The sequence below is a fragment of the Melospiza georgiana genome, chromosome 16 (assembly GCF_028018845.1).
Source record: "Melospiza georgiana isolate bMelGeo1 chromosome 16, bMelGeo1.pri, whole genome shotgun sequence".
NCBI lineage: Eukaryota > Metazoa > Chordata > Aves > Passeriformes > Passerellidae > Melospiza > Melospiza georgiana.
This window is the reverse complement of record NC_080445.1, coordinates 4,663,626-4,680,875: the sequence shown is the minus strand read 5'-3', so window position 1 is coordinate 4,680,875 and position 17,250 is coordinate 4,663,626. Positions and strand designations below refer to the sequence as shown.

The 17,250-nt window shown below is 41.7% G+C and overlaps 1 protein-coding gene across 1 annotated transcript in view; it reads right to left on the bottom strand.

Moving 5' to 3' along the window:
* The window catches only part of MAD1L1 (mitotic arrest deficient 1 like 1), a 346,877-nt gene that overhangs the window by 296,353 nt on the left and 33,274 nt on the right, over positions 1-17,250 (bottom strand). Inside the window, exon 10 of the mRNA XM_058035443.1 lies at positions 15,279-15,365. Coding sequence (XP_057891426.1) covers positions 15,279-15,365 — 87 coding nt within the window. The remainder of the gene's footprint in view (positions 1-15,278; positions 15,366-17,250) is intronic.

Sequence of the window (17,250 nt, the reverse complement as noted above, 5' to 3'; positions counted from 1 at the left end):
GACAAAACCACAGGCATCAGTTCTCAAACAGTTTTAATGTCAAAAGGTATTAAATGAAGCTGTGACCCATGTGGAGATCAGACACCAGCCCTGCCACTCTCTGAAGGAAGTTTCAAAGCCAAATGCTCAACAGTTAAGAAATGTCAAACACATCCATGGAACCATCCCCCAGTCACTCCCTACCTTCCCACGCTATTTCAGCTTTTAATGCAGCAGGAGTAATTAACCTCCTGCAAGCAGATGTATGAAATCATAAAGACTTATGGGCTGCAGGTAGAATAATTGCAATTAACAGATAAACTGGAGCTGCTCCTCAGCAGTCAGCTAGGAAGTTTCACAGCTACACCATATTGTACCCACTTATATTAAATATATATATATATATATATATGTGTACAGCTATTCAGTGTACAGAACTTGCTGAACCTTTTTATGAAAAAGAAAGAAACAGCCTCCCTCCTCTCCTCACACTTGGATCAATGCCTCAAAGCATAAACCAGCTCCTCAGATGAAAGGAAAAGGAGGAAATTTTTAACAATGAAATTCATTCTCAGTTGTGACAGGTTGGGGCTTTTCATTTCTGCACTGGCTTCACAAAGCAGATGATTCTGGAGTTGCAGTTTGAGCCTCTCAGTGACTTGCAAGTATCCTCCCTGGCTAAATGCATCACTACAGTGGACACTACCACTAGTTTCTTAATTTTTATGACCTACTATATTAAAACTAGTTTAAATGTAATAAAGTCTGCAACATTTACAGCTACAAAATATGGGAGGGCCATAAAATTAGCCAAGCATAAAAGTAAGGGAGTCTTAAGCATCCTCTGCTCACTTTCCAGTGACAATATACACAGAATTGGCATGGACTACAAAATCAAAGGGAATTTGAATTCAAATTAGAATTCTAGCAACCTTTCTCCTGCCTGCTGGGGGCTCAAAGGACATTAACACACACAGACTCACTCTTCTGCATTGTTTCCTCAGGTTTTCATTCTCACATTCTAAAATTTGTTTATCAAAGTGGCGATCTGAAATATTGATGATTTACTCTCCTACATGGCTCTGCTCAGCTGCAGCTGGTTTGGCAGTAATGACACACTTTTTCTCTTCACACTCCACCCCTTTTCTGCAGAAGCTGGAGTCTGAAAATGTAGTTTTTAGAATCACAGAATATCCTGAGGACAAGGATCATTGAGACCATTGAGCACAGACACCAATCCCACCCTGTACGTCCTTGAGAGTGTTGCCCAAACATTCCTGAGCTCTGGCAGCCTTGGGGCTGTGACCATTCCCTGGGGAGCCTGGGCAGTGCCCCAGCATCTTCTGGGGGAAGCACCTGTTCCTGATCTGCACCCTAAAGCTCCCTAAGAGAGCTGCAGCCACTCCCTGGGTCCGGTCCCTGTGCTGCCCTTGGGAGGAACTGCAGCCTCACTGAGTCTCCCCTCAGTCTCCTCTCCTCCAGCTGAATAAACCAAGAGATCTCAGCCACTCCTTGCATGGCTTCTCCTCCAGACCTTTCACCATCTTTCACAGGTTGCTCTTTATTTTTTCCTCACTACATACCTTTAAAATGTGTAAGGCAAACCAGCAAACCCACACCAAAGCAAAATTCTCAGTGTCATAACAAATCCCTGTTGCAGTGCCAAAACAAAGCTGTTCTCACAACTCCTCCTGGCTCTCTGTCATTCCAACAGTGCAAACATGGACTGTGCAGGGGACTTGGGCAGCATCTCTGCAGAGTGGTCTGCTCCAGGACCATGGAATTTTGCCAGCTTCTTCTCTTCTTTAGGAGGGTTCCCACTCTTTTCTTAATAGGATGCTGTTTGATCAATGAGACACAAAGCTGATTGAAGCAAAACAAAATTTACCTCCTTTCTCTCATGTTTATATTTGAAAGAATTCAAAAATATCTGTTTGGGGCACAGGCAAAAGCTTTAGGATTTGCAAGTGACATGAATTGCTCTTTGAGAAAGCCCTGCACAAGCAGGGACAAAGACATGCTCTGGTAAATTCTGTCACAAGGTTTGTTAACTCCCACCAGCCAGAGGACAGATTGCGCTGACTTGCTTAACATTACACACAAGTCCTGGGTCAAAATCAGAGCCCAGAACAAAATTGATTCCAAAGGTCCACTGAGTTTTGAATGTTTCTGCAGTCCTGTCTTACAGAGGCCTCTCAATTTCCATCCACCCTCTCCCTCATCCTCTCTACCTGAAGCAGGTCTAACACATTAAAAAGCACCACATCATTGACCACAAGCAGTAACACTTGTGCACACCTGGGGAGAACATAAATAACATTTACTCTACTTCAGAGAGGCTCCAGCCTAGGTCAGGTGTAAAAACACAGCAGACACACATTGCTTACACCATCAGCCTCCTTCTGAGAAAAGCATTTTTACGAGCCCTGGTTCATCTCTGCTGCCGGACATCTGTTGGTCACAAATTTTCTGCACTTGAGCTGAACTCCACATAAGCCTGTCCTGACACAGTGATGAGCACTCAGTGGCATGAATCCCAGTAAGGGAATGATTTTATATGTCCAGAGCTCCCATGTTTCAAGAATGTGCTTCAATATCTTGCAGCAGAGTCAATGATGGTGGTTTACTTCTTTGAAGAAAGGTACCTAGAGAAGGAACTTATTCTATAAAAGTGCCGTGAAAAAACTTGAATTAAAAAGTAGCTTGACTGATCAAACATGGTACCATCTACACTGAGTCCTTGGCTTCATTCATTGCTTTAAGAACAAGAGGAACTTCTTCAAAGTCTGTACACATCAACAAAAGATGGCACTCACTTTATTTTTAAAACATCAAAACCAATGAAGTCAGAGGCTGTCTGACCAGGACTGCTGGGTTTGCAAGGAGAAGAACACAGCAACTTCTGTCAGCCTCAATGACAGCTACATTATCCATGGGAGCTGCAACAAATCTGCTCTCTCTTGCTCAGTTCTCATTCAGGAATTAGACAACTGTCTCCAGAGGATGGGAAAGGAGAAACCACTGAAACTTCATCCAGTCTCACTCTCCTGTGTTCAGTTCAAGACCTTCAGCATTCATTCAGGGAAGATGTGAAGTATTTATTTCAACACAACATGAAAAAATCCAATTTAAAAGCTTGCAAATACTGAGGCATTTCTGCCCTTTTTGTGGCTCATATGTTTGAAACAAGGCCCACAGTTCATCATTCATAAGCTTGCCACTGAGCCAAAAATTTCACAAGGGAGTCTGAACGAATTTCTGGCTCCTCTGCCTTTAAGTATTAATGAATACTTCTGTAAGTTCAAGAATGCCCCCCATCCTTGCTCACACACTGAGCCCTCGCCTTCAAGCAGCAGCTTGGTGAGATGACTGACACAGCCTGGGTGCTCATCTCCTCCACCAGGAAAAGCTCTCCCTGCAGTTCAGAACAAGCCTGTTATGAAGTCCTTCTGGGAAAGGGCACATTCTGCAGAGAGCAGACCTGCATTCTGCTCTGAGGAGATGACTGGAATGCATTTTCCCTCTGCATAAAGGCATTTCCTTGGAGGCATCAGCAATCCATGTAAATAAAAGGTTTCCAAAAGGTCACTGGCAACATAAAATGTAATTAGCTTAAAAACAACAAGTATTTTTAGGCACTACTCTGCCCCAGGTTATCTTACTGTTACTTGGGGTTTTATAATCACAGTTATTATCAGCACTTTTTCCCCCCTTTTGGAAGTAATCAGGAAAGAAAAAACCTGACAAATACACTGTTAAAAGACATCTTGTCACTCTCAAATAGGAGAGCTAGAGACTTACCACCCATGGCTGTGCACAAACTGCACATCATGATTCAAGGTAACACAGCAGCAGGTGCACTTGTATTAACAGGACACAATTAAAAATAAATAAACAAGTTAATTACGCTGCTGTTAAGTCCAAAATTGACAACAGATTTTGCCATGAGCACCAACATCCCACTTGGTACCTGCAGCTGGCCTTTCCCAGAGTCAGCAGAGCCCACAGCACTCGCAGCAGGGCTCAGGGAACAGTGACTGATCCTAGAAAGTGTTTGGACAAACAAAGCAAAACTCATTCTGCAGTCACTGTATTGGCAGTTCAGACTTGCTGCTGCACCCGACTGCCCACAGGAGATAAGTCAAACAATACAGCAAAATTATTTTATTGACAGTTTAGAAAACAGTATTTTTGGCTAATATAAAATTGAAGTCCTAGTCCCTTAACTGCAAGGCTGACACCCCAGTGCTGAGTCAGTGAAGCACAGAATTTACTGGGACGTGGCTCCAATAAAAACATGACACACACCCTTTGTTTTCTATAAGGAGAAAGTTCATTCTGCTGATGGTTTGTCTCCTCCAAGTACCCAAACCCTGCTATCAGAATGAACTGGACATTCTCTTTCTCATGGGTGCTAACAGCCCTTCCATCTCCTCTGCTTCCCGTCCCCAGTGTGCCCCCCACCATTTTCTCTATCAAATTGTCCAGTTGATGAATCAAGTTAAACTCAGAGCAATTGTTCCCAACCTGCATTTAGCTGCAAGGCTTTTCCCTCTTCATCAGATGGGAGTGTTGGCTGTGTGCCCACACGTGTGTCTGTCTGCTAATCCTATCACTAATAAAAGGTATCACTGCTCCTCACAAACCTGGCCCTGCTGAGTCTTCTGTGAATCATCAAAATGCACTCTGACTCCAACAAGCTCCGATTCTCACACCAGAGCAAGATTTGTAGAATGAAAAGCAAGGTTTAAGACCCAGATGAGCAAGTTCAAGTCAGTAAATTGGGAGTGTGACACAGCCAGACAAGCTGTGCTGCAATTCTGTCCCTGGTGGCACAGGATTCAACAGGAGGGGATGGGAGCAGCCCTGCTCCACACTCACAGCTACCACAGCAAGAGCTACACAGTGATTTCAGTCCTGCTCTTTAAGCAGATAAAGATGCATCAACATAAATGATGCTTTTGGTTTTAAAAGGTCAATTAATGTATTGTCTCGTTAATTTTTACCTGTAATGCAACATGCACAAAGAGGGACTTTTTCATTAGGATAATCCATGGAAAATGTGCTGTTTAGTCAGTAGAGTCCCATTAAAACAAAATAAAACCTCACAGCTTTTTTTAAAGCATACACTCTATGTTATTAGTTGAAGATGCTTTGGACTCTATGTACTGCAACTGCCATAGGCTAGATCTGATAATCTCTTATTTGTACAGTCAGAAAGGGACACATTTTGGTTTATTTCCATAAATATTTCAAAAGCTTTCTCTGGCTGAGAAACAGAGAGCCTCTTCAGTAGTTATTCCAGTCATAAGAATTTGATTGTTGTTGCCTGAATAAAAGGAAAGCTTGGGGGATTTGTTGTGGGGGTTTTGATGAGATATTTTTTGTGTGTGCTTTTTGTTACTGATTTCCATCTCTTAACAGTGAGAACATATTTTAAAAGTTATTAATATGGACATTGTTTTAAATATTGAAAATATGCAAAAACAGCCCATACATAAAATATGACAAGGAAATTACATTTAGCTGGAACACTGTGCTAAACTCTAACAGAGCACCATGCTCCAGCTTTCTTTCTGACCACTCATCCAGCCCCAACAGGCCCTCTGAATGTCACATCCCACCACAGGTTAAGGGAAAAACAAAACAAAAACAAGCCAGCAGCAACAAAATAGCTGTACCAGTAGGATGCATCCCCTCTGAACCCATCTCTATCTCCTTCCTAAGGAGGGACACATTTCTGCAACAGAATGACTGCACTGAGAAATTGTCAACATTTCTTCTGAACAAGGGCATGGCTGAGCCACTACTCCCTGAAAACACACCAAATACTGGTTCAAAGAGAGACAGAGAGAGAGGATCTGACTATAAACACATTTCCCTTCTGTGATGCCCATGCAAGAATTAAGCAATTGGTCTGACTTTGGGAATTTAAATATCAACAAAAATTCCTTTTTTCTATAAATTTCCTTCAACAAGAAATCTTGTGGACAAGGGTGGAGAAATGAGGAAGCACCAGTAAGGCATGAACACAGCCAAGATCTTTCCAATATCTAACCTAAGACTTTACCAGCACCATTTTCTAAGGAGGCCTTGCCTTGACTCATCCAAACAACTTATCCTTCCTTAACCAGGTGCCTCAAATGTACCTGATGCTTCAACAAAAGCTGCACCAGAGCTGCAGCAAAAGGGACAGCAGGGCCAGGAAGATGCCCTGAGGGTTGGAGCACCTCTCCTACAAGGACAGGCTCAGAGAGCTGGGGTTGCTCAGCCTGGAGAAGAGAAGGCTCTGGGGAGACCTTTTTGTGGCCCTCAGGTGCATGAAAAGGAGGGAGAGGGATATTTCTACCTTTTATATGGGTAGAAATAGTGATAAGACCTGGGGCAATAGTTTTAAACTGGCAGAGGGCAGGTTTAGACCAAATGTTAGGAAGAAATTCTTTGCTCAGAGGGTGGTAAAGCACTGGGACAGAGAGGCAGTGGATGTCTCATCCCTGGAGGTATTCAAGGCCTGGTTGGATGGAACCCTGAGCAACCTGGGATAGTGACTGGCATCCCTGCCCATGGCAGGGCGTTGGAAATGTGATTTTTAAGGTCCCTTCCAACCCAAACCATTCTGTGATTCCGGGATTCAAGCTCTCCACAGGAAGAATTTCTGAAACAGGCACATTCACATCAAGATGTTCTACAGCTTCTTCTCTTTCCTTTCACTTGTAACATTTTTTAGCTAATTGGCTCCAGAATTTATAATGCTGGTGACAGCAGCCTGGCTGTGCGAGGCAGAGGAGGTGGAGGAGGAGGAGGAGGGGAGGCAGAGCAGCTGCCAAGGCTGCCGGCACCATCTCCTGTTCTCAGGCTGTTACTGCAAAGCCCAGCCCAGCCCGGGCTGCTGATGCTCAGCCAGGCAGCTCAGGGTATCTTGTGCTTAGAAATATCACAAGGCAACTTAGGAGGTTTTATGCAGACTCCAGAAAAAGCAGGAATCCAAATATGAAGTGCAGCTAAAACCACCGAATTTTGAAAAGGAGCAAATTAAGCAGCCAAGGAGGGGGGGGAATGCAATTACAGCAGAAAAAACTGTGTTTCACCATTAGCATTGCACAATAAGAAGGTTTGTCAGGCACCGGTTTAGCCTCCACATGTTCACATCCGTCAGCATTTCCATGATAAATCCTAATTTTCGCCATTGTTGATCACATTGAACTAAAACTTGGTATGCAAGTTTTTAGCACAGATGCTCAAATAAATTATGCACATTAGTCATTTAACTTTCAGAGCAGCAAGAGAAAGCTGCTTTTTGGGAGGGGGGTTGACTGCAATTTATGACAAGTTGGGGGTTTTTTTTGCCTTACACAGCTAAAAAAGACAAGCAGCTCACTTCTTGAATAAACTTTCCAAGCAGTATGTCTTTTGTATAGATGATAAAACTTTGACAGTAGGAGAATATTTATGAGTAATTAAAAATGCCTTCCCACCACCAGCAGTGATATACCTTCAGTATTTTGCTCTATACATTCACAGGTGCATGCAAGCAGCCACAAAGAATATTAAACACATAATGAAAATACCAATAACAGCAGCCTGAAGGCAGCAGGCACTAGAGAGGATGTGATCCAGATGAGAAATTGTTCAAGAAGCAGTTAGTTATGGAGCTGAACAAAGTGTACATGCAGATATGATCAACTGATTGAGACATCCCAGGCCAGACAATCTATTTTTCAGGCATAACCATATTCTGTGCAGTATTTGAACTGACACCACTTTACAGCAAGTTAAAAAATCCTGCAGAATTCATATTTACCTTGGTAAAATGTCTCAGTGTATTCTGGCTGTCCTCATCAATCTGCTTAAAATAAACAATATCAACCGTACCATAAAGTACTTTAGAAAAATCCATAGTCTGTTTTGAAACTCCTGTTATTACAGCAACTACAGTAGGTGTTCAAATAAATGAGCACAAAAAGACAGAAAATTCATTCTGCATTCTGCCACCAATCTTCCTCTGTCTTCCCATGACTGCTCAGGAAAGCTGTATTGCAGTTCTAGCATTACAAATTAAGAGACAAAACTGTTAAACACAGCTTTGTTTGACTGTTGATGCCTTCCCATGAAACAGTTCAGGAGCCACAGTCACTACAGCCATTTTAAAATACTGTATGGGAAGAAACAGATGTGTATTTGGGGGAGAAAGGAACAAAAAATTCTTAAGAGATATGGCTAATAGGAATTAATGTTTATTTGCCTTAAAAGCAGCAGAGCAGGCAGGATACAATGTTTGTTTTCATCCGTCTGGTGTCACTGGATAAAAGTGACTCAGCACCCAGGAAAGAACTCCAGAAACTGAGTCCAGACCTCCTGGGCTCCAATCATCTTCCTCATTTATGGAACCACCCTGGTGACTTCAACACTGATTCCAAAGATATCACCAAACAGACAACTCTTTCCAACTCCCATCACATTTGTCAAGGCATGCTGCCATGTTGCAGAGGAAATAAAAGACAAATCCTAAGAACTGAAAATCTTAAAGCACTACAATTCCCAGAGCTCTATACAAAGCTTGGCAGCAGGCTGAATATATGGTTTTACATAATACTACTGGTTTCAAAGTAGAATATTTCTGTACTGCTGCCTACTGCACTGCTGAGATTACAATTCCTCCCTTTGTGTTCATATCACAAATATAACATGGATGTGGGGCACTCTGCCCATCAGCCTCCTGTAAATCATTAATTTGATCATAGCATCCCCCTGCTAAGAAGGAAAGAATAAGAATAATGATAATAGATAATAAGTTTTGACTTCTAATTACTTCAATATCTAAATATTCATTCTGGTTCCTGAGAACTTTGGACTAGTATTAAGATACATCTATTTCATCTAAAATTTTTAGGAATTTTAATCTCACAGAAGTGGAAGATTTATAGGGTAGATGTGAGTCATGCACAGGAGAGATGCAAGGCAGATTTCTCCTTCCTTAACTTCCACAGTGCAGCTCCAACCACGGTGTCTGCTGTACCACACGCTACCAAGAACAGCCTGTGCTTCCTACCAAATTAGATGGTTATTTTTACACATTTTTCTGGTCAATAATGCCCACTGCTACCAAGGGAATGCTGAATCAGCATCTCTAGATTAAATGAAAGCTATCATTCATTCCAGTAATAAAGAGATGCACAGACATCAGGGATGTTGGTAGGAATACTCAGGGTCAATCACGACCCTGGAACAAGAAGGATTATTAAGAACAGAGTTAAATGCCTTCTGTAGTTTTTTTTTTAATCATTAGAAATTATCAGAGCACTGAACAGAGTGCTCTCACACATTATTTTTGAATGTTCTCCCAGGAGCACAGTCAAATAAAAGGTAAGAAACCAAGCACTAATATTTGTACTGGTTTTGCACTCTGCAGTCTCCACAGAGCTCCAGGGTATCATTATAGCTTTGTCTATCCCCTCTAGGCTGCTTTTTTTGGCTTTTTCTACATATTTTCTTTTTAAATACAGAGAGAATGTTCCATGAGCTCCAGAACCAAAGTTGCCTGGTTTCCTGAGGATTTCTCTCTGTAAAGGTGACTCCTGACTCAAGCAGACTTCTTTTCCTCATACCAAAATGACACAAAACATGAGAAGCATGAAAACCATGCCAGCAACATTACCATGGTACTCTCAAATGCCATGAGCCTTTGGCAAGCATGGAACAGCATAAATGATGGATCGTGATGCTGCCAGGGTATGAGGCCAGAGCTCCCTCAGTGCTGCCCTATCTCCAAATGGGAGATTCCCAAGGGTCTGTTTGCCTGCAGGGCTCTGATCCCTGCCATGACCTCAGGGCATGGCCTCAGGATGGAGATTTCCTGGAGATGGAGATCTGACTGCCTTAAACTTGCTGGAATTCATCACTTTTGAGACCTCCACCATCTGCCAAGCTTGACAGAACACAACTTGCAAGTTCAAAAGTGTAGGGTAGGCACAGACAAATCTCATCTACATACACACACAAAGCACAGTAATAAGCCTCACTTCCTCAGGAAATCAGACTAAAAATGGCACAATCATGAAAAGCAAAGGTCTGGGCAAAATCCCATGTTTTTCAAATTGGAAGCGTAAGTCAATGTCTTGGCTAAATTATTTTTTGCTTTCCTATTTTCTGCTAACTATATGATAGAAAAAAAAAATAGAAAAGCTTTGTATCTACCTAATTAGAGTCATGAATAACCAGATGTTGCTCTAGAAGCTTGCTATATGAATATGTAGATTGGTCACTTAACGAGTACCCTATTGAGTACCTTCTGGTATAGAAGCACAGATCCATTTTGGAGAAAAGGAAAAGCAGCATCTACAGTCATTTCTTCATCACCTCACTCTGGAAAATGAATGCAGAACCTGCCAGCAGTTAATATTGCCCTGAAGCACCGTGAATAAACATTTGTCTGATATTAGGTACACAGACACCTCCATGTATAAATCAAGGTGCAATGTGCCATATAAATGAACAAAGGAAGGAAAAAAATCCCTACCTAATCCTATATTAGACATTAAGTGCTTCTTTTGATCAAAAAATAACTCATAAAGCCTATTAAAAAGCTAGCACTTCTCTCTCTGTCAGATAAAAGACACTTCACTGTAATTAAACTTCTGTCCAACTTTCCAGAAGATTAGGGGAAGAAGTCTGACAGGCTCTATTTGTTTTTGTGACTGACATTCATTGGGACATCCAAAGAAAAGAGAGGTTGGGCAATAGATTTACAACACTTCTGATCTAACAGCACTTATGAAGATGGACAATTCTGGGCTTATCATCACTCATTCTTTTTTTTTGTTGTTGTTTAAAAAAAAAATCCCTGCTGCCCAAGTCTAAAGCATTTTCTGTTCAGTTTGCAATCGACATTCCCTGGTCTTCAATGGTTTGGGGTTTTATTTCATTTTAAACAACAACACACACAGCAGGTTGTTTGGGTAAATCAGTTTGACATGATTTATATGAACAAAGGTGGTAAACAACCATGTCTCTTAGCAGAACTCCATGAGCACTTGCAGTAGGAAAATTCTTTTCCAAACACATTCTCTGTGTCCCTTTTCCCATATGAAACAATATGTCAAAACACATGGCTGGGTTTCTGGCACAAGGTGATGGGAATAAGCCATCAGCTCCAGGATCTCAACACCAGAACCAAGGATTTACTGCTCTTCCATTTTCCCCTCTGTCCTTCATCCTGCCCAGAACCAACTTCACCTATATATTTTATTGTATCTGACCTTCCACAAGACATCTCAAGGTCCAAAATCAATCCTGCACTTAGACCACAAGAGCAAAAGTAGAAATTATCCCTTTGGGAGGAGCCACAAGTAACCATTTTCACAGCCTGTCTTTCCAAATGCAGCAAAGCTCAAGCCATAAAGTAAAATCATTCCTTCACGTGAGCCATCTCATAGGACAACATTCCCAATTCCAGAATACTTTGCCAGGATTGTTTGAGGAAATCTCTCCAGAGAGACCAAATATGTAGATAGAAAGCAGGCACAATAAATATGCAGCTTTTCTCACTTTAAAAAATATGATGTATATAACTGCTACATGATTTCTCCATCAGAGAAAAGCTTATGAACCACTTGGCTGACTTTCCATATTCTAAACTACAACCACCAACACATTTCCGTGCACCACACCTACAGCAGTCACAGCTGGGGGGGAAAATGGCCTTTAACTAATGCTGGCTGCATGGTTAAACTGACCCACTAATTAAACACCTCCCTTCCATCCCCTTTCCCTAAATAGCAGAACAGGTACAATTCTTGCTATCAAAGTGGCCCTGAGCAATCCTCTTTTGAGCTTTTGAACCTTTGGATTGCTAGCTTTGCTCTGCAGTTAAAAAGCTCCAGGACACTCCCTGCTGCTGCTGCAAGTGTAATTTACTCTATTTATACGACTTCTAGCAACACACTCCAGAGCAGCACAGAGTCCATCACGCACGATTAATGGCACTTTCAGCTACATTACTCAGCCATCCTGAAGTTGCCAAGAGAAGTGAGCTGCTGCCCATGTGTTCAGTGCTAAAGTGACCCTCCTCCTGCCCCATGCTGGCACCACAGGAAGGTTTTCTCCCCTTAGCAAAAATAGCAAGCTCCAAAGGAGTCGACACAACTCAGACGTGTAAACAATCACTGTTAAAAGAAATTGATTTCAACCTACTGCTCGGGAAATTCAGTCCTGTGGCTCTGTGTCTAAAAGTGTGCAATGTGAGTGATGGAGCAAATAGGATATGCATCATCATTTGAGACACTGGCAATTGCACAGGCTACACAAAACACAGATTGCAGTGCAGATCCCCACACAGGGAAATACCACTGCAAAAATGGGTTTATAGTGATGTTGCAGATTCCCACAATGGGAAATATCACTGCAAAAATGGGTTTATAGTGATGTTGTCTCTTTGTGGTGGGATCATCTCTATTGCCTCTTAATTACACAAACACTGGCTCTAAAAATGCACAGTAATAAATAGAAAGCAGGTCAAGAATGCAAAAATGAGAAAAAATAAGTTTTCTGTTTAGTGAAGCCATTCGGAAAAGGTGTTTATCAACCATAACTCACCACTCTAGATCAACTACAGGACACTGGAAGCAGAAATAGCAGCTGGCAAGTGCCCACCCCAGTCACTGAACAGTGTGGGAAAGCATCACTGGGAATACAAACCAAGATGATTGCAGTGTAAAGACACAGAGAGAAATAATCAGCTTGCAAACCCCCCTCACACACCTTGCAGGCACTGTCCTGCCTGTGTTTAAAAGCTGGTGATGAGCACACACACACTGTACAAAGACTCAACATCTGCCAGGTAGGGAAGGGAGCCATATAATGCTCTTTACCATGACACTCAAAAATCTCATTACTAAACAGTTTTGCACTGTAGCAACAGGTGAGCCAGGATTATCTGTGATTCTCTCCTTCGTTGCCATAAAAAAAAATTCAGATGCCAACTTGGGATGATGTTTTCTTAACTATCTGCTAATTCATTATTTTTAATGGAGAAAACTTAAAGTTCTTAGGGTAGACACAAATTTTGTGGTGTTTGTACCGCACATTGCTCTGTACACACATAACCCCTGATGTTACAAATCAAACATTGCACTATCAGCACCAAAAACAACATATTTTAACTAAGGGCAAAAGAACCTGTGGCTGAAAGAAAAAAACAATAGAAAGCTGAATAAGTGCTGGGCTTCATCACTAGAGGGAGGCATGATCACATATTAAATTACTCTAATACACAGACAATTCCAAACACAATTATGAAACAAATAAAAGAGAAGACCATCAGCTAAATCTGGAAAAGATTCATGGAAAGGAGAAAATTAGGTTTGCTTGCTTAACAAGGTTTTATTTCCAAAAACTCAAAACCTTCTGCTGAGAATTTTCAAATCACTTGTAATGAAAGGTTTTTAAAAATTTATCTTATTACCTTCTTTTTAAGACAGAATAAGGTATGTGATAGAAGAAAGTCAAAATGATCAGTTTCAGAACTGACACATCAGGAAAATGTTAGAATTTTAATTTCAGCAGCTTTACAGTCCATTTAACTTGAAATCAAAAAGTAATTTTAATCATGTTTTTATTTTTAAACTAAATTGGCACAATTATATCTAGATGAACAGGCACTATCAAAAAGCTGCTTTTTCAACAGACATTTCCCCTTGGCCATTAATAAATTTAGGAAAAGAACTTCTCTGAAGGGCTGTGAAAAGCAGTCTAAAAATAAAAACCCATATCTGTAACTCAAACACTACCATCATTCTTTTATTTTATCATTTAATCACTTGTGGGTTTGAGGGTTTGCCTGGTTTATTTTTAATATACAGAATGTCTTTTTTATATTGGTGAGATATTTTTTTCTCCACTGTAAACTTCACAGATAAAACCACACCACAATTTGGCTGGCTCACTCCTGGGAATTTACACCTAGCTAACCATTTTACAACAGTTTCATTAACAGCAGCAGCACAGCCAAAACTTTTTACCACCCTGCTTGAATCCTGCCCATCATGAGGAAGGTGGAGCCCTGTCGCAGACATTTCTCTACAGAAATTCTTTCTTTCGGATTTCTGTGTCTTCGGGAGGCCAGAAGCTCCAGAAGACAAGGTAAACAATTATTATCAGATGCTGTGGAATGCAACAGGAACACCTTGATTAGCTCATTTTCTATGTTTATAATTAAGGGCCAATCACCAGTGCAAGCCAGGGGACTGAGTCCTTAGCCACAACTTTGTTTTAGATTCTTTCTATCTATTCTTAGCTTAGCTAGCAGCTCTGCAAACCTCTCTCTATATTCTTTTAGTATAGTCTTAATGTATTATATATAATATCTTAATAAATATGCCTTCTGATTCAAGAAACAAGATTCACCGTCTCTCTATCACCAGCCGTGCCCACTCAAGTGCGGTAATAGAGCCCAAAACAGGATCATCACCTACATCAGGAGATACATCAGGAAATGCTGCCCACAATAAGCTAAGTGTGCCCACCCCACACTCCTGTTGCTCAACTCTGCAGTGCAAGCAGTCCAGGGTATTTTTGAATGACAGAGGTTTTGCTTTTAACAAGAATGGCTTTAACAGAGGGCTCCCGATGTATGGAATAAACAGGGAAGGAAGAAGATGCGCACTGAGGGTGAGCAGCACTGTCTGGCATGCTGTGTGTTCAGAAAGGCTGTGGAACCAGGACAGACTGAAAGTTTAGCTCTGGCAAATTCATTTCCCCATTACACATTCACTCCCACAGGGGGGCAATGGTTTAAACACCCTCATGTTTCAAGCACACGTCTCACTCCATTAACAGGCTGCTCCTCTCAAAGTCTGGCAGCATTTTGCCAGCAAAACTGCAAACATCCTTCTCCTTCACCATCTCTACAACCTGGTCCTTTTAGCAGTCAAATCACAGTCCTCAGAGCTCCTACTCCCTTTCCCATACCCACATGGATACTTGGCACTTTTTGCTTTGTGACATTTCCTTTCCAGATGAAATGGTCTGGGGAAAGCAGCTCATTTCCCCTTGCAAACATTCATAACATAAAGCTTGATTAACTCTTCACTGCATCATCCACAGTTATTCATTTTTTTTTTTCATGCAAGGATTTCAGTAAGCAGAAAAGCCTTTGTCCACATGGGAAAGAATAGAAGGTGGCACAGAAAGAACATCAAGGAAATATAAAGAGCTGGTGTCTCAGTTTGCAGCCCTTGCTTCCTTTCTCTGGGCTTTAACATAGCAGGGTCTTGCTGTCAGCATCCCCTCCTGGAGTCACTCACCTATTCATGAAGGTGGAATTCTGCTCCTTCAGGGCAAGCTCCCTCTGCTGCAGGGCCACAATTTGCCTCGAGAGATCATCAGGTGTCCTATGCAATTAAAACAAAATAAAAACTTTCAATGAATCATTGGTTGCAAATCTATGTTCCACACACAGCCACGGAACAACTCTCACCAAAAGCAGCCAAAGGTGATTTCCTGGGGCCAAACCTGCTGCAGTCCCTTAGAACAACACAGAGCTGCACCTTGTCCAGCTCACATAAAATCTAAAGGCACCACAGTATGAGCACAGCATTGGTAGTAAGAGAGGAAGAAAAGGAGGAAATAAATCAAAATGCAGACTGTACAATTCAACAACTCTGGCTACTGCTGAACACCCTGTGAGAGTGTAGATGTTCAGGTACATCACAGGTGACTCAAAGCAGGGCTCCCACAGAGTTACCAGTGTGGGAACTTCAGAGTCCTTCACACACACCATGACTCCAGAGCCACAGGAGAAAAAACCAGAATCCCTCAGCTCTGGGTAACACTTCAGATATCACTGATAACCTTTCCTTGTCAAAGAGATCAGAGATTTTTACAGACCTGCTAGTAACAACTGCACAGCTGTCAGAAATAGGTTTATTTTTTTCATCAAATCCAATGACAAATGCTTAAAGGTAATGGAATGGGATCAAGATAACTCCAGACTGGCAGTTCCATGGACAGCCTGTGCAGGAGGAAACTGCTCTTTCAGAGGCCTCTCTAAGTCATAAAAATAAAAAATTGTCTTGAGCCATCAGAAAGGTTTACCCACCCTAAAATAGAAGCATCAATATCACACTCCCCAGAGGAAGGTAAGCTGGAAAGTTCACCCCTGTATGAACTGGGTCCATACATCCCTCTGCTCCACCAAGATGCACCACACACAAAGGGAAAGAGCACCCAGACCTTGAAAGGGATTTTCACAGGGACCAAGTGGGGAGTCAGTTTTGCAGCAGTGAAATCTGCAGACACACAATCTATCATGTACCCCAAAAAGCAAATCAAGGTTCCAAGTGCTGGAAGGAGGCTGCTGCCTCTCCAAAAACTGAACAGAGAGAAGTGCCTTGAGCTTGATCATTGGATTCTGACTGGATCTAGGACTAGAGCAGCCCTTTTTCTGATGAAAAATATTTTTCAGGCAACTACTCACATCAAAAAAAAAAGGCATTGCTTTTTCTCTTTAATCATCTGTCACTTCCAGTTGAGTGAAAATTAGTTAAACGCTGAGTTGGTGCAGATAGGATTCAATTTTGGCAACCCCAGCTGAAAGATTCCTGCGTTTCACTTCCAGAATTACAAACCTTTATCCTTCCTCAGCAGAAAATTCTGAGGCTTCTAACACCACTTGTGTTAGATCCAAGTCTTAATAGTCAATATCCAGTTAAAGAGATGGAAATGTTCTCCCATGAGACAACAGAGGCACAGAGTGCAGCAAAGGAATCACTCAGGACAGGACATCACACTCACTAGCCAAGGGAATTATGAGAAGAAACCAAGACACAGCCTGGAGATGGCTTGGCTAGAACATCTGAAAATAAAATTCTGTTAGCAAAGTCAATTTTAAGCCAACATGCACCTGGATTTCAAAATGTGTTGCAGCATTAAATAACATTTCAAAATTTTGTAACTGAGCCTGAAGGGATCCTTAACTTGAGCAGTTCACCAGCTCTTTACTGAGGGCTACCAATGGCTGGGCATCAGAGGGAACACCAGGGAAATGGACTGGGCACACCTAAGTCTGTTTGGCAAGAAGAAGCTGTAGGCAGACACAATGATTTGTACAGGAAAAATCTCTGTACAATGTAAGGCCATGTCAACAAGGCTCTGAAAAATGCACTTCTAAGCTTCTAATAAATCATCCAAATACAGGAGATTTGTCATAAGCAAAGTTAGTATCATGCAGCTCTCTGGTCATGTTGAGTGCCAGCCCTCAGCCCTCACCACCAGTGT